Source organism: Saccopteryx leptura, chromosome 6 (genome assembly GCF_036850995.1).
Source record: "Saccopteryx leptura isolate mSacLep1 chromosome 6, mSacLep1_pri_phased_curated, whole genome shotgun sequence".
Lineage (NCBI taxonomy): Eukaryota > Metazoa > Chordata > Mammalia > Chiroptera > Emballonuridae > Saccopteryx > Saccopteryx leptura.
This window is the reverse complement of record NC_089508.1, coordinates 24,176,734-24,201,628: the sequence shown is the minus strand read 5'-3', so window position 1 is coordinate 24,201,628 and position 24,895 is coordinate 24,176,734. Positions and strand designations below refer to the sequence as shown.

Genomic DNA, 24,895 nt, shown 5'->3' with positions numbered 1-24,895 from the left:
ACTAGAGCAGCCTTTGTTAACTCGGAGCTCTGCACAGTCAATTCCTCTCACAAAGCACCGATTATTACTCCCCTCCTTAGTAGTTTAATCCTTTAATTAGTTTCAATGCCAAAAACTAGGATTTCCTGAGGACAGCCACAGGATGTGCCACAAGCAGCAGGGGCCGAGGCTTACAGTTGTTGATTCAATATAATCAAGAGTTTAAAAGAAGAGTTGCTAATGCACAGCCAGAAACAGAGGTTCTTAACAAAAGAAAGAAAGGGGGCCAAGTACCTATGAAAAATTAAGAAAATGAGTCTTACAGGGAGCCAGCTCACAGCCAGGACAGAAAGCCTGAATCTGTCCAGAGATCATCCTGCTATCCTCCCTCCATGCTGGAACATATCACAAGATACTTTTAGACAGAACACAGAGGAAGAGAAAATATGTGTACTGTTGTCAAGCACCCACCTTCGGATGAAGAGGGTTATAAGCAAATAAAAAAGCAATAAAGGCTAGGCTTGGAATTCAACTAAGAGTTTTAGAGGTCAAAGGCAAAGCAATAAAAAGTTTAACAAATTGATTAATATTGAAAAATTTCTTAACGTTTAAGTGAGCAAGGCCATTTGTAGGTTATGTACTAGAAAATTCGAGATTCTGGATAATAGTCTATTTAAAAAAGCAAAACAAAAGTAATCCCTTAAGAAGCCTGACCGGGGGGTCTCTGAATCCTTAGTTCTCTTTTCTCCCTCCCTTAATTGAACTTCTTCATGTATGCCACCGGCTCACTCATTCAGCAAGGACCACCGGCTCCTTACAAGGCAGTATCAAAGCATTTAGCCTGAAAATCGGCAACTTAGCCTGACCACCAAAGTCCTGTTGCAGAAGCCAACATTTCCCTTATTTCTTTTTTAAAAAGGTCTCATACACCTTGCCTTCCCTTTCCCCAATTACCAACAATTACAGAGCTGCTTTTGGTGATGTAAACAAGCTCAAAAGACAACTCTCCTGACCAGGCAGTTGTGCAGTGGATAGAGCATCGGACTGGGATGTGGAGGACTCAGGTTCGAGACCCCGAGGTCGCCAGCTTGAGCACGGGCTCATCTGTTTGAGCAAAAGCTCACCAGCTTGGACCCAAGGTCACTGGCTCGAGCAAGGGGTTACTCAGTCTGCTGAAGGCCCGTGGTCAAGGCACATACAAGAGAGCAATCAATGAACAACTAAGGTGTCGCAAGAAAAAACTGATGATTGATGCTTCTCATCTCTCTCACCGTTCCCGTCTGTCTGTCCGTCCCTATCTATCCCTCTCTCTCTCTGTCCCTGTAAAAAAAAAAAAAAAAAAAAAAAGACAAGACAACTCTTAAATCTCTTAAAAGTTGGTTTGATTACTAACTGAGGTTTTCTTTAAAATATATGTCTTAGGGCCTTGACCACTAAGACTCAGTGGTGTGGTACAGTGGACAAGCTCTACAGCAATAAGATCATCTGGGGTGCTTTTATTTTTTATTGGGGTGCCTTCAAATAACACCCTCCCAGTGTCTCACCCCCAGATATTAACTGGGTCTGCAGAAGGGCCCTGACAGCAGCACATTTACCAAATTTTAAGCTTTCCTATGTGTGAGCAATGTTAGGACCCACCATACTAATAATACCTCTGACACAAATGGTCCCTGAACATGGTCTGAGAACAGGGGCTTAAAAGAGGGCACCCTAATGAGGTCCTTCTGAACCTCACTTCACTGCCAAAGTAGATGGCAGGAAGACACAAACATTTAGATAATTAGAAAACCTGGGCGAGAGGGGACAATAGAGGTAGAGGAATAAAGCAAACCTTTATTAGGGACATCATGGATGTCCAAACTTATGGATACGGACATCAGTGTGGTGACGGCCGGAGCAGGGAAGGTGGAGGATACAGGGCAGGGGGAGGGGGAGGTGACTGGGGAGGGGGTGAGCACACAATATGGTGTACAGAGGTGTGCTGTAGAACTGGGTACCTGAAACCTGTATAGCTATGTTACCTAGTGTCACTCTAATTAACAAAACAAAACAGAAAAACCATAGGTGACCATTAAAAAAAAATTCCTCTTCAGCAAGTTCTCAAATCTGGCAAACCATCAGAATATCTGGTTCTTAACTGAGAAGAGTCTATCTAGCTTGTCACTTGTTTATACACATTACGTATTCTTATAGCAATAAACAGTAATAAAGCTGATGAAAACCTAGGATCAAGTCCCCCAAAGTCCTCAGAAGTAATTCTGGGGGAAACTGCAGACCCAACCATGTTAAGGTTTAGAAAGTTATTCTTCAGCAAACAAAACAACGTCTGCGCTATCAAGTTCACAAACTGGAAGTGAGGAGAACAGGCTGAAGTAGTGATCACATGTCTCAGCTAAACAGTAACTGAACATACCAAATTGCAGAATTAATTTTTTAAAGAAACTGTATCATGAAAAAAATAAATAACTAAACTATAGTAATTCACCCACTTCAATCTTACATAAAGAGCCTGACTCACAGTTCTTTAATTAAGAATGTTGCCCTGGCCAGTTGGCTCAGCGGTAGAGCGTCGGCCTAGCGTGCGGAGGACCCGGGTTCGATTCCCGGCCAGGGCACATAGGAGAAGCGCCCATTTGCTTCTCCACCCCTCCGCCGCGCTTTCCTCTCTGTCTCTCTCTTCCCCTCCCGCAGCCAAGGCTCCATTGGAGCAAAGATGGCCCGGGCGCTGGGCATGGCTCTGTGGCCTCTGCCTCAGGCGCTAGAGTGGCTCTGGTCGCAATATGGCGACGCCCAGGATGGGCAGAGCATCGCCCCCTGGGGGGCAGAGCACCGCCCCTGGTGGGCGTGCCGGGTGGATCCCGGTCGGGTGCATGCGGGAGTCTGTCTGACTGTCTATCCCCGTTTCCAGCTTCAGAAAAATGAAAAAAAAAAAAAAAAAAAAAAAGCCTGACTCACAGTTCTTTAATTAAGAATGTTGCCCTGGCCAGTTGGCTCAGCGGTAGAGCGTCGGCCTAGCGTGCGGAGGACCCGGGTTCGATTCCCGGCCAGGGCACACAGGAGAAGCGCCCATTTGCTTCTCCACCCCTCCGCCGCACTTTCCTCTCTGTCTCTCTCTTCCCCTCCCGCAGCCAAGGCTCCATTGGAGCAAAGATGGCCCGGGCGCTGGGGATGGCTCTGTGGCCTCTGCCCCAGGCGCTAGAGTGGCTCTGGTCGCAACATGGCGACGCCCAGGATGGGCAGAGCATCGCCCCCTGGTGGGCAGAGCGTCGCCCCCTGGTGGGCGTGCCGGGTGGATCCCGGTCGGGCGCATGCGGGAGTCTGTCTGACTGTCTCTCCCTGTTTCCAGCTTCAGAAAAATGAAAAAAAAAAAAAAAAAAAAAAAAAAAAAAAAAAAAAAAAAAAAAAAAAAAAAGAATGTCATCTTACCACGTCTCCTGGAGTAGGAACATCTAGTTCAAGGATCCTTTCCTGTCCCACAGGAACAGACGCAAACTCCTTATTTATGTTATATATTAAGAACAATATTTTACTAAATGAATAAGTCTACATTTGTTCAAAGGTTAGCTTTCAATCTCCCGCCTGTGGGCATCTTAATAGCTGGCTTCAAACAAACTCTGAAACAAGACACAAAAGGAGAGACCACTCTTGTGGCAAGAACCTTTTATTAACATTTGATTTGGAAGAGATGGGAGTGGAAGAAGAAACAGACCATGCTACAAAAGCTCACGAGTATTCAGAATAATTTCTGGATCAGAGAGGGAGGTGAACGGGGTTACTGAGCCACAGAGGGAACAGGCAGGCAAGTATTCCAAAGGGCTTTCATTTGTGGGGCTGATTACTCACTCACAACTCAACTTTGCTGTCTTTTGGAAAATTAAGCAGACCAGAAATCAAAATTAGAAATATTGTAGGTTATAAAATAAGTCTATTATAATAAAATATTAAATATCATTAATTAATGCAACTTCAGAAGTAGAAGCAGATGGAGTTCAGTTCACAGACAAGATAGTAAGAAAATTGGTCCCATTAGTATGGTCAAATTTCTCCACCTGTAAAATGGTCATTTTGCTTGCTGATATCAGAAGGCCTATGTCATTTGTTAAAAAGCCCAAAAGCTAGATAATGAAGAAGCTACTTTACAAAAGAAAAGTCTTCTTTCTTTGATTTCTAGTAATTTAGTACAGTGATATTGTAGTAGGCAGTTAGACATGAGCAGAGCAAGGAGTGTAGGCCAGGCACAGAAGGTCACCAGGGCTGGAAGCCCCAGGTGGCTAGCAATGGGCAAAACTGGGAAGACAAGGATCTCACCCCCAGCGTAAACCTTCCTCTACTAACATATTGCTGGTCATGGAGTTTAGACCCCCTGATTTCATGTCACTGGTTCAGACCCTCCCTGACCTTTCCTCCTCTGGCAAGTCGCTGCTCTTGTGGGTTAGAACCCTTTAGCAGGGGAGTGAACAAGGGAGATAGGTGGAGAATAGTCCTTAAGCATTAAACCCTAGGGACAACAATATCAAGGCCTCAGTTGTGCTTCAGCTGCAGGCCCAGAAAAGCAATAAAACCAGACAAGCAATGACAAAGCTGATCTCAGGACCACTGCACTGACTAATGACCCACTGCTCTGGTGCCAATCAGTGGAAAGCAAGACCCTAAAAAGACACGCCTGGAGAGCTCATGAATATTCTGTTGAGCTCCTTCCCTGGGACATCCCTAAGATCTTCATGAGCAGTGGGCAGCTGCAGCAGGTCCTGGGCTGACCCCTGAACTGTCTCCAAGGCCCCCTTTCCTCTGACTTCCTGGTGAGCCAAGGCAGCCCCGCCTCGCTCTCCTGTGGCTCCTTCTATTCTAGGCCCTTCCTTGTGTCAGTGTCCCCAGCTTTAAAATACTTACTCTCACAATCACCTGGATTCTTGTGAAATTTTTTCAGCAAGAAGTCAAGAACCTACGTATATATTACTGGCTGGTCCTAGGGCCTAGGCAGACCTGGAGGGCCAGGACCCCTGTCCTGTAACAATATTGTCTGGAGAAAAAATATGCATAGATATATTGATAAGGAACATTAAAACCATTAAGATCTGAGTTTGCTTCAAGTAATTAGCTGGCTTTGAGAAAGTTTAAAGGTTTTTTTTGGGGGGGGGGGGTGAGCAAGAAAGTTTTCAGGCAGAAGAAAGGAAGAAATTGAGAAAAAGGGAAGCTGAACAAAGGAAGAATGTATCCGTGGCTCTGAGATCAGTCCTTCCTTGGAATCCTACTCCTACCCCTGCCACTAGACAAGAATCATGTATTCAAGTCCACAGTTGTTAACAGCATACCCATCACAGGATAGAGAGTAGATGCTTGATACTTTTTTTTCCCTCCAGTAAGAGGAGGGGAGATAGTGAGACAAACTCCCACATGGGCTCTGGCTGTGATCCACCCAACAACCCTATCTGGGGCTGATGCTCAAATCAACTGAGCTATTTTTAGCACCTGAGGCTGAGGGCTCAGAGCTATCCTCAGTGCTGGAGGCCACGCTTGAACCAATGGAGCCACTGGCTGCAGGAGGGAAAGAGGGAGGAAGAGAGAAGCAGATGGTTACTTCTCTTGTGTGTCCTGACCAGGAACTGAACCCAGGAAGTTGATCTATCCACTAAGCCTCTGGCCAGGGCCAATATATGTTTCATTAATATAAAATCAAATATTTTTTAACAGTGTTGTAGGTAGTAAGTTACAAGACAGGAGAGATCTAATCTGACCTTTAGCATCAGATCCACTACTAAACTATACTGTGGCTAAGCATAAAACTGTTCCCTGGAAAACTGGAATTTTATTTAGATAAATTTCTAAAAGTAAAATAAACAAATTATGTAAAAGAGATAAATAATAATAAAGAAAAAAGTGAAACCCAAACATTCTTGGGCTCAAAAAAGCACAGGGCTGCCCTGGCCAGATAGCTCAGCTGGTTAGAACTTCATCCCAAAGCACAGAGGTTGCCGGTTTTATCCCCGGTCAGGGCACATACAGGAACAGATATTCCTATCTCGCTCTAGCGCTCTCCCTCCCTCTCTCTAAAATCGATAAAATAAACATTAAAAAAGAGAGAACAAAGAAAGCACAGGGCTTACAGAGAGAGGTACTCAGTCTCAGCCAAAGGAAAATTCCACCTGCCAAACATAACAAGTGGATGTTAGAAGCTGTCAGCCCCCTGCGGAGAAGCAGGAAATTCTCTTTATGACCACCACCCCAAAATGACTGTTTTCTTGAACAGTTCTGCCCCTCCAGCATGGGAATCCTGGGAGGCCTTATTTTTATTTTTTTTAAGTTCTTCAATTCTCCTAAATTTGTTTTTGACAGTTTCTGGGCTTCTCAAGGTGATCATTTAACACCTCATCAACAAGTTTATTACTGGAATTAATTCAAATGAGCCAAACCTAAATTTTAATTACAATTCAATTTGCCCAACTATTCTTTTTTTTCTCCTACATCAACACTGCCTGAATGGGCCCAGTTCCTTTCAAAACTAAGAAGTAGTAAAAGCAGTTTTCTACTTAGAAAGTCATTTGTCAGCATTTTAAAACTTATCTAGTAAAAAGGTTCCTCTAGTTTATTTGTTCCATCATTTGGCCATTGTGCTTCACTTTCAACTACACAAGAACTCACTCATTATCCACTATCTCTGGATCACTTGTGCATTCATTCATCTGCAAATTTACTGAAAGGTTACTAAATGTCAGACATTGACCTGGGCGCCACACATATTACTGTATCTTTAGCCAGAAATAAAACACATCAAAGCACAGCTCTGAAAAATGGACTAGCACAATTTCAGTTGCTTTGGTCAATTTGCCTAGATTCATAAATAGATCTTACAGCTACATTTCCATTAATCGGTGTGAATTAGTGGATGTGTGAAGTAAAAGTCAGATTTCAAATGTCCAAAGAAATCTGTCAGAATTTCCTCAGTTTCCTTTTTTTTTACCCACCAGTCTGTTCTAACTCATGTTCACTCAAGTACAAGTGCGCTGGCAGCACAATCCCCTCATTTTGGTCCCTAGTCACATGTCCCTCTCTTTGGGAAAAGGACAGGAATGGGAGAGGAAATGTGGAAAAGGTTGGGAGGAAAGTGAAAAAAGAATTTATAAAGTAGGTAGGGAACAGATCTCGGCTTCCCTTGCTTGCTGCAGCTTTTCTGAAGGCTTTACCATCCAGCCCCAAAGAGTAACACGTCTTCCCACAAAAAAGATGAAAACACTTATTAGCAATCAACTACATAGTATTTGTGTATATGTATGTTTAAGCCTTACTTTCAATCTTGTTTTAAGCAGAGTTCATTTCCATGTTATTAACATACTCTGGAATATAATAGAAAAAATTTAATCATAAAAGTAACATATTCACATGTTAAATTCTAGTACAGAGTATTAACTAAAAACGAGAAGTTTCCCCCTCCCACCAGCTACCTCCATTCCCGGTCCCAGGAAGTGGTGCCAGGCTCTGCTTCTGGCCTTTCTGGGAGCTAGCACCAAGACTGCTGAGCAGCACACACCTCTGCTTCTGGTTTACCAGCCGCAGGTGGTGACTGGATGCATCTGTACTTCTATTACTTTCCATGCTGCCTCCACAAATCACAGCCAATTTGTGTAATATTACTACTTTTAAGTCTTCTAGTGGCTGATTGCATAACTTCATAAATTTAAAGACTATTTCTTAACTTCAAAATGTATTCTTTATAAACCTGATAGTATCTACTGACTCCCCAGCAAGTATGGTAGAACAGGACACACTGGCATTCCCCTTGCTTCCTTCCCCTCTTCCAAATCTCACACCTTCCTGCAGTGACTTTTACATTGTCAAGGTTTTTTATATTTATGTCTGCTTTATAATCATAAATCTTCCATGCTTTAGCTATAACTGACCCTAAACACTAGAAACTAATTAAAAACAATATTATTTCATTACATTTGTGTTAAACAAAAGAAAGTTTTCCAAGTGTCAAGGCTAAGTGTTTTCTCTTTTTTTTATTCCTCAACAACTCGAGTCACATTTTAGTTTTGATTTCATCTTAAATCAAAGAGTTGCTCAACATTTCGTAGCTCATAGTACTGTCATTATAAAATAACGGTAACTATTTCAGATCCACTAATTCTGGTTTGGGGGAAAAAGAGAAAAATTATACTAAACTGATAGAACAACCGATGTGTGAAGAACATACATAGTGCCATAAACCCTACAATCTGACACGGGTCATAGCTTTGGTTGGAAAAGAATAGATGTTAATAAACAACCCTAAAATTCAACCGAAGTATTTAATGACAAGCAAATATTTATATTTTAATTCAAATCTAACCTGCTTTATAGATATCTGTAAGTCTTATTTATAAGAAACTAAATTTAGCATCTCTATCCTAATTTGATTCTTAATGTTCTTTCAAGGATTAGTTCCCATATCTGTATCATTCATGAGACACAAACCTGCAAGTTAGGATGGAGCAAGGCTTCCCTGGCTCAGAAAGCTAGCTTACAAATGGTTGCTTCTGGTTATAAGAGGCCTGGCTAAGATAGTGAAGGTCAAAACAACTGTATCATAAAGGTAGGAAGATTTTCCCACCAAGAGAAAATAAGTAACAGCATCAAATCAAATGTTGCATTTATATTAAAAAAAGAAAAACAAATTATTCATCAGAAATCTCTTGTATATTTTTTTCCTAAGTTATACTGGTCAGTATACATGAGGCTTCAATTCAAGAATAATCCTAGAGTGTCGACCTGGGACACTGAGGACCCAGGTTTGAAACCCCGAGGTCACCAGCTTGACCATAGGCTCGCCAGCTTGAGTGTGGGGGTCTCAGGTTTGAGCATGGGGTTATAGACATGATCCTATGGTTGCTGGCTTGGGGAAGGGGGTCACTAGCTCGTCTGGAGATCCTTGCTTGGCCAAGGCACATATGAGAAAGCAGTCAATGAACAACTAAAGTGCCAAACTTTAAGTTGATGCTTTTTCTATCTCTAGCTTCCTCTCTGTATCTTAAAAATAATAATAATAATAATAATCTTGAAAGAGTGAATGATTGAGCTCACCCTTCTCTTTACATGTACAGTATACAATTCTTATCTTCTCAGAGTTTAAGAACATAATAATAGGCTAAATCATAGGTCACTAAGTCTTACATTGCCTCTCTTCAATGCACCAAAAGATTATTCATTTAATTATTAATCAAGTATTTAATGCATTTCTCTCTGTGCCAAATATAGCTCTAAACAGAGGAATAAAGTAAAGATGGCCTAAACTCTTTTCATGTTTACGTTTTACCTGGGTAAGAGAGAGAATAATTTTGAGAATTAAGTCAAACAATTATTGACTCTAAGGCTTGAAATAGGCACTATTTAAGATGCAAAGGAAGCCCTGGTCAGTTGGCTCAGTGGTAGAGCATCAGCCTGGCATATGGATGTCCTTCCCTGGTTTGATTCCCAGTCAGGGCCCACAGGAGAAGCGAACATCTGCTTCTCCACCCCTCCCTTTCCCTCTATTCTCCCTCTCCCCCTCTCACAGCAGAGGCTCAGCGGTTTGAGTGTTGGCCTCAGGCACCCAAGATAGCTCAGTTGGTCTGAGTGCATCAGCCTCAGGCATCAAAAGTAGATTGACTGATTCAAGAATCAGCCCCAGAGGGGGATTCCTGATGGATCCCAGTGGGGGTGCATGCAGGAGTCTATCTATCTGCCCTCCTCTCACAAAAAAAAAAGAAAAGAGATGCAAAGAAGGAGCAAAACATAGGTCCCTGCTCTCAAAGAACTTATAATTTGACAGGGAAAAAAATATATACTTGTGAAAATTTTAGTGGTTAGTCAAATTTCATACATTTAGCGTTGGTATAACTCATACTTCCACACATACAATGAAATCTCTAAGCCTATCCTATACCAACTGACCAACAGGCTTTTGGTGTTTCTGCTTATTAACTGAAAGTTCATTTTTGGTTAAGTCTCCATCTTTCTATAGCAGCATTTCCTAATACTTTATTACATTTCATCCTTGTACTACCAAAAAGTTTGTGTTTGTGTCAGCCTAATACTCTTACAAGATAACACTGCTTCCTGTTAGCACTTCTATCCTCTGCACAACCTCTATCCTCACCTCACTCACTCTACCTGCACTACTGTGCTCTGGCCACACTGGCCTCCTTGCTATTCCCGAACACAGTGTAAAAGTACAAAAGTATGGGCCCTGGCTGGTTGGCTCAGTGGTAGAGCGTTGGCCTGGTGTGTGGATGCCCCGGGTTCAATTCCTGGTCAGGGCACATAGGAGAAGTACCCATCTGCTTCTCCACCCCTGCCCCTCTCATTTCTCTCTCTCCCTCTCTTCTCCTCCCCTACCTCTCTTCTCCTCCCCTCCTGCAGCCATGGCTCAATTAGAGCAATCTGGCCCCAGGTGCCAAGGCTGGCTCCATGGACTCCGCCTCAGGCTCTAAAAAATGGCTCAGGTTGCAATGGAGTATGGGCCCCAATGGGCAGAGCATCGCCCCTTAGTGGGCTTGCCAGGTGGATCCCAGTGAGGGGAGGGCATGTGGGAGTCTGTCTCTGCCTCCCCTTCTGTCATTAAAACAAACAAACAAAATAAATAAATAACAAAAGTATGGGAGACAGAGCTGCCTTCATCAGAGGGCCTTCTATCTCGGATTTTCAGGGCTAAAGCCTTACCTTCTTTAAGTACTTGCTAAAACCATATTTCTTCAAATGACCACCTATTTAAAATTGCAAACGAGGTTCCCAGAACTCTTGACTGCCCACTTTCCAAATTAAAGCACACTATTTCCAATCACACTGTGTAGGAAGGAGAGACGATATTGTTATGACTGTTCACCGTATTAATGAAATGTTCAAGAAATAACAAGGAGGTATCACAGACCAGAAATAATATTAAGGTAAAATTCTGATTTAAGAAAACAGGCTTAAATCAATCAATGTCAGGCATACCACTTCTTTCTCATTTTTCAATGCAAATCAAATCAATCTTACCGGTGCTATTTAACTGAAAAGTAGAGAGCTCAAGACTGAGAATGTGAGATCTTTAATGAGAGTAAACTGATTTTAGAAGAATTTAAAAAACAAGTACAATTAAGGTATGTTTCTTACTCACCGTGGAAATATTTTTAAAAGCGAAAAAACAAAACAAAAAATTCAACTGCTCCCTTTTTATTATCACTTTCTGCAGTTAACACTGCCCTCTAGTGATGCAGAATAAAAGACAACTCTCAGAAAGGAAAGGCCGCACTACTGTTCATTTTAGTATGTTTAATTTTAAGTCAGGGCATCTAATCTATAAATTCCACCAAAGACAGACTATACAAATTCAGGATGACATTTATTAGCTATTGTGTGGTACACTATAAACTCTTTTCAAGGCATTAAATCAAGGACAATAATTCACGGAAACAGCTTTTAAATACTATGGGAATGAAACACCATTATACAGTACATTGTTTTTTTTTTCATAAAATTGTGCAGTTCATAGAAAACCCTGATGCTTATTACCTGTGACTTATAAGGGTAGGTTGGATAGTTAGATTAAAGCTTCACCATCCATAGAGGAAAAAACTCAATAGGAACAAGCCAAGCTGGTTTTCACGGCATGTGTATCAAACACACTGAAGTGTTGTTAATAGACAAGAAGGCCGCCCGTAACTGCCAGCTTACTGAGTAGGAGGCCTGGCTCCTCATTTTAGGAAATAAAGCTCTAAAAAAAGACGTTTGGTTGTTAAGTATTCACTGAGCCCAGGACAATTTTCAAAGAAAAGAATGACTTACCCAGGGTGGTGCCATCCTTCCCCATGATGCACTCCATCGAGGTGATGATCTGCTCCACCACAGGCGGTGACATTGATGTGGCGTACGCGGCACTGTGAGAATGTGTTCGCAGGTAGTCTATCAGCTCCTGGGAGTCCACAGAGGCAAGTCATTAGAGGCAACGACAGACTTTACCGGCAATGCCGCTGCCTACCTTCCAGGAGCAAGCAGACTCCTCCTTTTGTCAGCAGCACTGGAATAGGGACACTAATCAACACGGTCAAAGCACACTGTCAGCAATGACTGGACCAGACACATGGCAACATCCTTAGGCTCTGTTGTTTTTTAAAATATGCCAAAACGTGGAAGAATTAGAAACTAGTTTTTAAGAAGCCCTCTAAATTTGGAGAACTTACCATTTAGTGTTACAAATAAATCTACAATGCTGAAATAAACAAGAATGTGTTTGGATTCCTTTTGGATACAATGGTTTACTTATAAGTATTATAGGAGATATCATCTGCATTTTAATCCACGTCTACAAAGCCCATCTTTACACTCTTAAACCAGAGAAAGACAGTTCTCTAAAATCAGTATTAAAAGCATTAAATATCCTCCATGCAGAGATTTATAAACTGATATAAATGTGACAGAAATTCACTGGGTCTTTCATGAGAACACTAAAGTCTGCAAATAGGAATATTAAACAACCTTGTATGTGAGATACAGGGTTTTTAAAGCAATCACTTGTCTATTCCTAATCTCTGATACCTTCTAACTTCACTAAATCTTTAAATATTCACACAAAAAGCTTATGTATCAGAACTAAGACACAAAATGTCTTTTTTACAGTGCATCATTTCAAACTACTCAAAATTGTATAAAACTCACAGCAACATAAATATGCAGGGGCATAAGTAGGTTTGTAGTTGTGAGTATGCGAGTTTATTCTTGTATTATTTTCCATTTGAACAACTGTAAACCCACTTCTGCCCTTTGTCTTACGCTGTACTGTACCTAAATGATCTCTCAGGGTACTACTTTTCTTTCCTTTGTTTTAGCAACAAACCTTACCAAAAAGCAATCAACTCTCCAAAGTGAGCCTCGCCTCATTAACAAAACTAGCGGTAAAAAAATATCTGTCAAACGACCAAAACCACTGATAACGCATATTCCCTAAGAGGCAATCAATTACTAAGAGAATGCCAGTGCTTTAAGATTTCCAAAGTTTTAAAGAGGAATTAAGGATATTTATGAGTAACTGCAGATGAGTAACTACATATAGTTAACACACGTTGTTTTCCTCCTATAACTGCAGTTTTTAAAAATAAGTTTTACTGATATAATTCACATACGATGGTGTTCACTTTTTAAGTGTACAATTCAGCTTTTTTTAGTATATTCACAGAGCTGTACAACTTTCATCACAATCTTACCTTAGACCATTTTCATGACCTCAGAAAGAAACCCCACACCTGTCAGCAGTCACCTTCCAGCCCCTGGCACTCACTACCTTACTTTCTGCCTATGATTTTCCTGTTCTTGATGTATCATATGAAATATGTAATACAGTATGCGACCTTTTGTGACTCCCTTCTTTAATTAACATAATGCTTTCAGGGTTCATCCATACTGTAGCATGGCCATACATTATTATTTTTTAAACCCTTTCTATAATATTATAAGCTGGCATCTTTATCTGTTTTACTGGTAAAGAAATTGGAAGGTTAAATGCTTTACCCAAGGTCACACACAGTTAGGCAAATATTCAAACCCAAGCCTCTATCTCCACGGTTCAAACATTTCTACCATGCCATATCCTCAAATGCCTCAGAGTTTATTACATAATTTTTAAACCAAAACAAACAAAACAAAAACACAAAACCTTGTAATACACCAGATCTAGCAAAATAATTTTTTTCTTTCTCTTTCTAGGCTTACCCAAGATGTATTTGAGTCCAAGGGCAGGGAAATCGGTCTTTTATTCCCAATGGCTCCCATGACAACCCCACTACCTTGAAACTGTGAGCACAATTCAAATCCAGCAAAAGACTGGGGCAGACAGGCAGCAACACTGTGTGTTCTTTCATACAAGAGGGTATTTTATATCTCAAACCAGCATTAGTTTAGAATGCAGCTCAAACAAGAAAACAACAAACAATGAACAGAACCAGTCTTTAGTGCATCAGTCACTCCCAGGCAGCTGAAGAGTGAACCCACTGGCTCTATGGGCCTAAGCCCCAAACAAATTCAGGACCTCTACATCCTGCTTCGAAATGCTGTCTGCTAACCATGAATCACCAAATATAACAGCCAGGACCTTAACTGCTCAATTCTCATGACCCATTTACCTTCTTGCCTCCAATGTATCCTCCAGAAGCACCAAAGCTCTTGGTGAATGTTCCCATCATAATATCCACATCCTCAGGATCCAGGCCAAAGTAATCGACCACACCTCGACCTGCAGGGCCCAGAGCCCCAATGCTGTGAGCTTCATCTAGATACAAGTACGCCTTGTATTTCTTCTTAAGGGCAATCACTTCAGGAAGGCGAACAATAGATCCCTCCATGCTGGCAAAACAGAGTAAAAACCATATACACTGAGACTTCTGAACTCTCAAAATTAGGAGTTAGCCACTTTATTATTATTAATTTCATAAGTTTATTGATTTTTGAAACAGTCAAGGCACTGAGAAAGCAATCAATGAACAACTAAGGTGCCGCAGCTTTGAGTTGATGCTTCTTATCTCTCTCCCTTCCCGTCTGTCAGTCCCTGTCTGTTTGTCGGTCTCTCTCACAAAAAAAAAAATTTAGGAGATAAGAAAATATATGCAAGGCTGCAACAAGGCTGCAAATAGGTAATCAAAATAAAATATTTCTTAAAACTAAATGGTGTATGATTTGTTTTGACATATTAGAAAACATTCCAATTCTTGACCCTGGGTATAAATTCCCTCTACAACAGAAAAACAAAGGATCCAGGCAGAAGAGGGGCCTGGGGACCATGTAGCATGACGGGAAGAATAAGAAGAGCCATACAAGGAGACTTGTGTTCTAGTGCTCTGCTCCAGGTATTTAATAAGTTGCAATATCTCAGTTTCCAGAGGGGTCTACATTAGTGATACCTTAAAAATGCAGTAAAGATTACTTAAAAATTCTAAGACTTCATGGAGCCAAATCAAAAAGAGAAGAAGAATAAAGCAGGATTACCTATAAATGCCCTCCACAACGATTAGAATCTTCTTCCAGGGCCTTCGTGTCCGAGGCTGACCATAAACAATGGCATCTTTCAATAACTTCTCTAGGCTCTGCATATCTACAGCACACACAAAAGAATGTCAGCATCCAGTACCTTCCTCTTTCCCGACTGTCTTCCAGAAGTGCAAGTATACATTTCTTACTCAGGAAGTATGTCTCAGATAGCAAAGGACATGAACAAAATCAGAACTGGACAGAAAAGGGCAGAATGAGTGAGCTACTGCTCGCTTGAATTAAAATCTCATCTAAAATGTAACAAATGCCCTGACTGGGTGGCTTAGTTGGTTAAAGAACATCACCCCCAGGCACCGGGGTCGCTGGTATGATCCCCAGTCAGGACACATGTAAGAATCAACCAGTAAATGCAAAAATGGGTGTAACAACAAATCAATGTTTCACTCTCTCTCTCTATCTTCCCCCTCTCTAAAATCAATCAATAAAAATATATAAAAATAAAATAAAATGTAAATGTTCAAAACCACGGAAACTCAATAAATGACTGTGACACAAATAAGTCAGTTGGTTAGCATGCTTATGAAATGACCTATGTTCATGTTAAATACCTTGCGATTCAGTTAGCATTTTTGGTATTTATTAAACTAACTGTATCTTGATTTAATACCTAGTGAGTCATTCCAAAACAGTGTGTTAAGAATACTGACTAAGAGTATGAAAAACCACTATAAACACATACACCTCCTAAAAAGCAAATATGGGGGGAAAACTTCAAGTACACGCACACTTCCTTTCACCAAAGATATTCTTAATATATGCTTGTTAAATACAGTATTTTGGTAATGGGTTAAAAACACACCAGTCCGGTTAGTGCCTTAGGATGACTCCTGAATGCATGAATCTCTGTGTAAGGCAGCTTGGCAATCAGTTGAGATCATCCCATGTTTGATTTGATCTGCTATCTATATACAGCCAAGTTATTGTGTCTCTGTTGACATTTTTTTCTTTTAAAACATTTTTATTGAATGTATTGAAATGATATTACTTAATAAAATTATACAGGTTTCAGGTGCACAATCTATCCCTTCCATCCTCTTTCACCCCCCCGCCCAACTCGCCCCGTAGGTTTTTAAGGTGGTTAGCAGACCTAGGAAGCAATGTGGTTGGTACTACCATTAAAGAGGGTCACAATCCCTCTGTTAAAGATAGATGCTTTAAAGACCATTGTTGCCACCACTACTGACTTAATATAGTTAAATTTTTTGCCCTTAAGAACACTGTCCTTAAGAACCATCCCCCTCCCAAATCTATGCAACATTTAGTCTGGGATGTCTTTAACAAGGGAGGGAGGCACCCCACCATAAAATCTGATTTTATAGTCTATTGCTCTTCATAGAAGGAGGTGGTTACTAAGTTATATGATTTTGTTCTTTTCATAAAAAGGACTTTGGTAGAGAAGAAAAATAAGGTAATAAAAACACATACCACAAACAAAATTAAGATGGCCATAGGCTGTGACTGGGTTTGCACCTTCAGTTACTCACAGAACACACCTGTCTGCTACCTGACCCAGAGACAGGAGATAGGATATGCTGCCCCAGGAGTGTGTCTGTGTCTGACCAGAGGCCGCCAGTCCTACCGCAGACGTGGCAATTGGCAAGAGCCACCTAAACATGTACTTTTTGTTTTAGTTTCCTCTGTTTATTACATACAGAAAAGAAGAAAAAAACGGATTCAAAATTTTAGATTAAAGGAAATATCTGTAGAATACCAAACCATATTATTAATTAAGGCAGAAAAATATAGTATTTCTCTCATATTATGCTCTCTGAATCCCATGTAAAAACAAAGATTTAAATAAAAAATATACTACAAAACTATATACTAGAAGAAAATGAGAATAACCCTATTATCTTAAAATATGAAAGGCATTAACCCAAAATCCAAGTCATAAGACAATAAATGTGAAAACATAAACATTTTAAAATATTTTTATTTATTTATTCATTTTAGAGAGGAGAGAGAGAGACAGACAGACAGACAGACAGAAAGGAGGAGCAGGAAGCATCAACTCCCACATGTGCCCTGACCAGGCAAGCCCAGGGTTTTGAACCGGCGACCTCAGTGTGTCCAGGTCGACACTTTATCCACTGCGCCACCACAGGTCAGGCTGAAAACATAAACATTTTAATAAATCCGCACAGTAAGACACTAAAAGCAAACTAAAAAGTTCTGCAACATCAGTAAAAAGGAGAAACCATTTGAAATGGCTAATTTACAAATATAAGCATAATACTGTATAAAAAGTTGTTCAACACCTATTAAAGAAATAAAAATTAACAAAAATTAACATGCTATTGGCTTATTAGAGTAGGAAAGATTTAAAATGATTCATAACGGCCTATGTTGGCTTGTGAGTCACTGTCATGTTGTTGAGTAAAAACTCTGTGCAATGCTGGGAGGCACTTTGGAAAAGTACAGAAATATTTGTGCCCTTTTAACCAGGCATTCTAAGACTGCTAGGAATTCATCCTAAGGCACTAAACAAACAACTGAGCAAAAATGTGGGTATAGGTAGGACCATTTCTAGTAGAAAAATTGAGAAACCACCTCAGTGTCCAGACTGAGAGAGGGACTAAATAAGAGCACTGCCAGATACTGCCCGTCACCCTGGCATTAAGGGAGGAGGAGACGCACACCTATTGCCAAAGTTCACGACGTGTTGTAAGAAAAGAGCAGGTCCCACAATGATGTTTAATAAGTCCCATTTACATAAAACAAAATGGTATTTGCATCATTCTCATTGCAAAACATTTTGGACAAGACGAAGACAAAAGGAATAAAGTTATTAGCATCTGTAACCTCCCAACTAGGAACACAAACCTAACATGTAGGTGTATATCCTAGACTTCTGCTTGTACATGTACACATTTTGGTAAAAGATATTAAACCTACAGTTTGATAATCTTTCCTCCGTAGATGTGAGTGTCTTAACTACAAAAGTTACGCATTTTTATTGCAAATAATTTAACAATACACAGTGCTATTTCCTTAGGGAGAAAGCCTGGGCCTAGTACCACCTTTGTCTGTGCTTCTATAGTATCTGGTCACAACTGTACCTCAGGAACTATGTTGTATTCTAACTACTGGTTTGTCCATAGTCTCTTCGTTAATCAGAGGTCCCTGAGATCAGGCATCCTGTTTTATTCATCTCAATACCCCTAGCGTTTATGGCAAGATATACCACAGACTAGTAAATGCCTATAGAATAAGTGACTTGTAAACAAGAAAAAGTGTAAAGTCAAATAAAAGGAGAATGTCATATTTATACCAAAAGGCTTCCTTCCGCCTTTATTTTTACTACAAATGAGGAGGAGAATAACCAGGACATTTTAAATGTTGCTCCTTCACTCCTTTATATTTCCTATTATTATTGTAACTAATGTTAACACTGTCACTAACTCAAAGCATACTAAATGCTAAGGCCAGCAGCAAATTCCACAACAAACTCACTGTTGTGTTTGAAGACTCGAATGGTTGCTCCTGAGAGCCTGGCTCCTAGAACCAGTGAAGCATGGTTCAGCTCATCACTCAGAATCAAGCAACCCTGCAAAACCACAAGCACAGGAAGTAAGAAGCTGGGGGGTAGAGGTTCATTACACAGATCACCAAATGCTAAAATCATTAATAATTATATCTTCTTAAGGAAAGCTTATACAACAGTAAAGCTATCAATTTCAAGAAGAAAATAAAGTATACATGGGGGGGAGGCAAAATTAACTAAGATGTAAAATTCCAGCCTTTAATTTAATTTCTTCTGGACATAAATATTCAGATATATAGCAACAGGTTTTTATCTATACCTAAAATCTGTTACATCAGATAGTCTTCATAGGGTTTCAGTTTTGTCGGTCTGATGTCATTTCTTGAGTTTTGGTAAGCTGTACCATTTTACCCACGGAACACGTTTGGGGGAGAAGGCAGCTGAGGGAGTAATAATGTCTTTGGAAACAGCACATTCTTCCTCTCACTCCTAAACCATATTGAGAGTTCAATGAGGAACCCACTTATTAATCTACTCCCAAAATGGCACGGAGTATATAGGTTTACTTTTGCCTTCAAAATCCCTGAGTAAGCTTTATTTTAAAGCCATGTGAACACGGGTTTCTGCTAAGGCAACAAGAAAAGTCTAAAGCTCCCAGGATTTTTATATCTTCCCAGTTCTTATTCTTCCACATCTTATGGAGGCTCCAATCTATAAAATCTGAACTCAGCAACAGGTTTTTCTGTCAACAATGGCCTCAAAATATCCAATTAGATGAAAAACATAAGTTACAGAAAGTATCAGTGTCCTCCCAGGAGAATAAAAGGAAGAGAGAAGATATACGGACACACACATATATACGCCTATTTATTACAGGGTATCCCTGGATGGACACTTAAGAAACTTGTAATAGCAATTTTCTGCGTAAAATTTTTACTGTGTGTAAAGTTTTTAATTAAGATTTTAAAAAGCTCCCTAGTTAAAAAGGTGTAGATTAAAAATGAAGAGAACTAGAGGTGGAGGTACCAATATGGACTAATAATTTTTAAAATTTATGTATCTATACACATGCACACTAATCGGTATGTGTATGCATGAGTAGTGTACATGCTTATATTTTTCTAGCTCTAGACACTGAGGGGAGAGAAGCAATGATACTGTAGCAGCAATAAACATACCAAACTTTGGTTTTCAAATACTATCCTCCAATAAAAGGAACCAGGGCTCAATGGGGAACTAAGTGGTTGACCAAAGGTAGGATAGGTAAAAAGAGCCTGGCACATCTTGTTTTCCTACAAAGAAAAGTGCTTTAAAAAAAACGGGGCATATTTAAAGGCCAGAGTAACCCACCTGAAAGATCTCCTAATGGCCAAAACTGAACAAACTTGAGCAACAAAATTAAAAGCAATAATGTTGAGCCTGAACGATGGTGGTGCAATGGATAAAGTGTTGACCCGGGATGCTGAAGTCCCAGGTTCAAAACCTGGAGGTCATCAGCTTGAGTGTAGCCTCACCAACTTGAGTGTGGGATTGCTGGCTTGAGCCCAAGGTGGCCGGCTTGAGTATGGAGTCGCTGGCTCAGCTTGAGCCCCCCAGTTAAGGTACATACGAGAAGCAATCAGTGAACAACTAAACTGATGCAACTATGAGTTGATGCTTCTCATCCCTCTCCCTTCCTGTCTGTCTCTCTCTCTAAAACAATAAAAGGCAAAAAAGCAACCATGTTGAACCAAAATAATAAAATAATGATGAATTCATATTGATATAAATAAATGGGGGAGGAACAACAACTCTTCTTTTACAAGAGTCAAGGTCAGAAAAGATAAGGAAAGACAACTAAATGCAAGAAACATACTCGACTGGACACTAGAACAGGAAAATGGGATCAGTGGAAAAACTGGTGAATTGAATAAGTTCTATACTTAGTAGTATTGTGTCAAGGTTAGTTTCTTCGGTTTGACACACGGTCCACTGTTATGTAAGACAGCAACATAAAGGGAAGCTAAGTGAAGGGTATACAGGAACTCTCTGTACTCTCTTGCGACTCTTCTGTAAGTCTAAATTTATCTTTGAAAAGAAGTATTAAAATGGAAAAAAAGAGAGAAATGGGAAAAAATAAAGAGAGGCTGAATTCCTCTCCTGCAAGTCTTCAAATCCTTTTCTTAACCACTCTTGGCATTCCACTGTAACTTAGAAAGCATTCTCTCTCCTTCTCCTCTATACAATTTTATTTTCTTTCCATCTGATTTTTTTCTGGCAAAATCTGCAATATAGTTGTGTTCTTTTTGTTTATCACCTACTGTTAGACAGCCTTATTGATAATTTCTGTGTATCTGTTTTTCCTTTTAATATACTACAAGGCTCTATTGTATTCTTTATTCAAATATAAAAAGTGTCAGCAGTTAACATCTAAATGCTTAACATGTTTCAGGCATTATGTTAAAGGTTGTCAACATATTATTACTTTTAATCCTCACAACAGATCTGTGAGGTAGGTACTGTTATTATCCCCACTTTACATATGTGGAAACTAAGGAGTTACATATCCTGCCCAAGGTCACAAAGATGTATGTAAGTGACTCAATACAAAGCTTCTGCTCCCAGAACAGATGCTCTTAGCTAATACACTGCCTCTGACTTTCAGCTGAATCATCAATCATCTCACAGAGAAATTCAGTACAAGATTTAAAGAAATATTAAAACTGGATTAGGTGCTGCCTTGACTGAATTAAATTATATTTAATAACATGTCAACTATAATGTTTGATTTGCAAAATAAATGTTTAAGGTAGTATATTCCATATCATATATAAGACATCTAATTCTAGATAGTGATTGTTAAAAGAGTTTGTGAGCACACAGAAGTAGGATGAGATTTATTTTAACCATTTAGTGTGAAAAATTTTAAGAAATTCTAAATAAGAATCTCAAGTTTATGATGCCAAAATGTATTATGATCAATGTGAAGTCAAAGAATCATATATTTATGTCTCTCACGAAATCTGTCCATTGTAGTAGCTAAGTTGTTGAATTTACAAAACAAAGTTGTTCTTAATATTTCCTTATATCCTTTTAATATCCGTAGGATGTGTGGTGATGTACCTTCTTCATTCCTGCTACTGGTAAGTTTTGTCTTCTCTCTTTTTACCCTGACCAGTTTAGCTCGAGATCTATCAATTTCATTTGTTTTCTCCTATTGTTTATTTTCTTTTTTATTTTATAAGTAAATTTTTATTAATGTTAATGGGTGACATCAATAAATCAGGGTACATATATTCAAAGAAAACATGTCCAGGTTATCTTGTCATTCAATTACGTTGCATACCCATCACCCAAAGTCAGATTGTCCTCTGTCATCTTCTATCTGGTTTTCTTTGTGACCCTCGCCCTCTCCCTTCCCCTCTCCCTCTTCCTCTCCCATGCCCCCTCCTGCTCCCCACCCCCGGTAACCACCACACTCTTGTCCATGTCTCTTAGTCTCGTTTTTATGTCCCACCAATGTATGGAATCGTGTAGTTCTTGTTTTTTTTCTGATTTACTTATTTCACTCCATATAATGTTATCAAGATCCCACCATTTTGCTGTAAATGATCCGATGTCATCATTTCTTATGGCTGAGTAGTATTCCATAGTGTATATGTGCCACATCTTCTTTATCCAGTCTTCTATTGAAGGGCTTTTTGGTTGTTTCCATGTCTTGGCCACTGTGAACAATGCTGCAATGAACATGGGGCTACATGTATCTTTACGTATCAATGTTTCTGAGTTTTTGGGGTATATACCCAGTAGAGGGATTGCTGGGTCATAAGGTAGTTCTATTTTCAGTTTTTTGAGGAACCACCATACTTTCTTCCATAATGGTTGTACTACTTTACATTCCCAACAACAGCGAATGAGGGTTCCTTTTTCTCCACAGCCTCTCCAGCATTTGCTATTACCTGTCTTGTTGATAATAACTAATCTAACAGGTGCGAGGTGGTATCTCATTGTAGTTTTGATTTGCATTTCTCTAATAACTAATGAAGATGAGCTTCTTTTTATATATCTGTTGGCCATTTGTATTTCTTCCTGGGAGAAGTGTCTGTTCATGTCCTCTTCCCATTTTTTTATTGGATTGTTTGTTTGTCTGTTGAATTTTATGAGTTCTTTGTATATTTTGGATATTAGGCCCTTATCTGAGCTGTTGTTTGAAAATATCATTTCCCATTTAGTTGGCTGTCTGTTTATTTTGTTGTCAGTTTCTCTTGCTGAGTAAAAACTTTTTAGTCTGATGTAGTCCCATTCATTTATCTTTGCCTTCACTTCTCTTGCCTTTGGAGTCAAATTCATAAAATGCTCTTTAAAACCCAGGTCCATGAGTTTAGTACCTATGTCTTCTTCTATGTACTTTATTGTTTCAGGTCTTATATTTAGGTTTTTGATCTATTTTGAGTTAATTTTCGTACAAGGGGACAAGCTGTAGTCGAGTTTCATTCTTTTGCATGTGGCTTTCCCGTTTTCCCAGCACCATTTGTTGAAGAGGCTTTCTTTTCTCCATTGTGTGTTGTTGGCCCCTTTATCGAAAATTATTTGACCATATATATGTGGTTTTATTTCTGGACTTTCTATTCTGTTCCATTGGTCTGAGTGTCTATTTTTCTGCCGATACCATGCTGTTTTGATTGTTGTGGCTCTATAATATAGTTTGAAGTCAGGTATTGTAATGCCCCCAGCTTCATTCTTTTTCCTTAGAATTGCTTTGGCTATTCGGGGTTTTTTATAGTTCCATATAAATCTGATGATTTTTTGTTCCATTTCTTTAAAAATTGTCATAGGAATTTTGATGGGAATTGCATTAAATTTATAAATTGCTTTGGGTAATATGGCCATTTTGATTATATTTATTCTTCCTATCCAAGAACAAGGAATATTTTTCCATCTCATTGTATCTTTTTCGATTTCCTTCAACAATGCTTTGTGGTTTTCATTATATATGTCCTTTACATTCTTTGTTATGTTTATTCCTAGGTATTTTTTTGTTGTTGCAATCGTGAAGGGGATTATTTTTTTGAGTTCATTTTCTAATATTTCATTGTTGGCATATAGAAAGGCTATGGACTTCTGTATGTTAATTTTGTATCCTGTGACCTTACTGTATTGGTTTATTGTTTCTAGTAGTCTTTTTGTGGAGTCTTTGGGGTTTTCGATGTATAGGATCATATCATCTGCAAAAAGTGATTCCTATTGTCTATTTTCTAATTCACTGATTTCTGCATTTACCTTTATTGTATCCTTCCTCTGGAATTGTTGGGTTTAATCTGCTTTTTTTTCCCCTAATTTAGGATGGCAGAAGTTTAGATGATTGATTTGAAACTCTTCTTTTTCCTAATGTAAGTATTTAAAGCTATATATTCCCATCTGAGAACTGCTTAACTTCTTCCCACAAATTGTATTACATTTCCAGTTAGTTCAAGCCTTTCTTTGACCCATTAGTTATCTAAAAGTGTGTTGTTTTCTTCTCAATTATTTGAGGGTTTTCCAGATATCTTTGTATTAGTGAATTCTAATTTAATTTCATTATGGTCAAAGAACATATTTTGATTAATTTCAACTCTTTTAAATTTATTAAGGTTGGTTTAATGGCCCAGAAAATGGTGTATCTTGTTAAGTGTTTTGCTTTTGTTGGGTTAAATGTTTCATAAATGAATTGGTTAATAGTGTTTTTCAAGTGCTCTATATCCTTAGATTTTCACTTTAATTCTTCTATCAATTATTGAGATCATTAATTACAATACTACATTTGTCTATTTCTCCTTTTAGTCTCATCAATTTTTGCTTCATGCATTATGAAGCTCTGATAATAGGTGCCTATACATTTTAAATTGTTATGTCCTCCAAATAGAGTAACTCCTTGATCACTATATACAATGTCCCCCTTTATCCCTAGAAATAGTTTTAGCTCTGAAATCTTGATATTAATATAGTCATGTCAACTTCCTTTTGATTACTGATTGCATGCTGTATCTTTTTCTATCCCTTCACTTTTAGCCCATCTGTGCTTTTAAATTTAAATTAAGATTCTGATAGAAACCTATAGTATTCAATTTGTCTAATCTGACAATCTCTTATCTTCTACAAAAATGTATAAGTCATTTACATTTCATGTGATAGCAATACAGTTGGGTTCAAATTTCTTCTCTTGCTATTTGTTTTCTCTTTTCCAATCTGTTCCCTGGGGAACCATACATTTATATAACAAAAAGGATGTCAGAATTAAACAAATTCAAGTACTTCACTTTACAAATGAAAATCTGAGGCTCAGAAAGGTTGTGGCACTGGTCATAGCCACATAGCTAAATTCAACCATATAACCAACCTAACAGAAACTCAAGTCTTCTGACTAATCTACTGTTTTTTTTT

General features: G+C 39.1%; 1 protein-coding gene across 1 annotated transcript in view; it reads right to left on the bottom strand.

Annotated features, from left to right (window-relative positions):
• SPTLC2 (serine palmitoyltransferase long chain base subunit 2) overlaps window positions 1-24,895 on the bottom strand; it is a 102,143-nt gene that overhangs the window by 33,828 nt on the left and 43,420 nt on the right. Inside the window, exons 6-9 of the mRNA XM_066344477.1 lie at window positions 18,466-18,559; window positions 14,950-15,055; window positions 14,091-14,310; window positions 11,761-11,887 (exon numbers count right to left, since the gene is read on the bottom strand). Of these exons, the coding sequence (XP_066200574.1) occupies window positions 11,761-11,887; window positions 14,091-14,310; window positions 14,950-15,055; window positions 18,466-18,559 (547 nt within the window). The remainder of the gene's footprint in view (window positions 1-11,760; window positions 11,888-14,090; window positions 14,311-14,949; window positions 15,056-18,465; window positions 18,560-24,895) is intronic.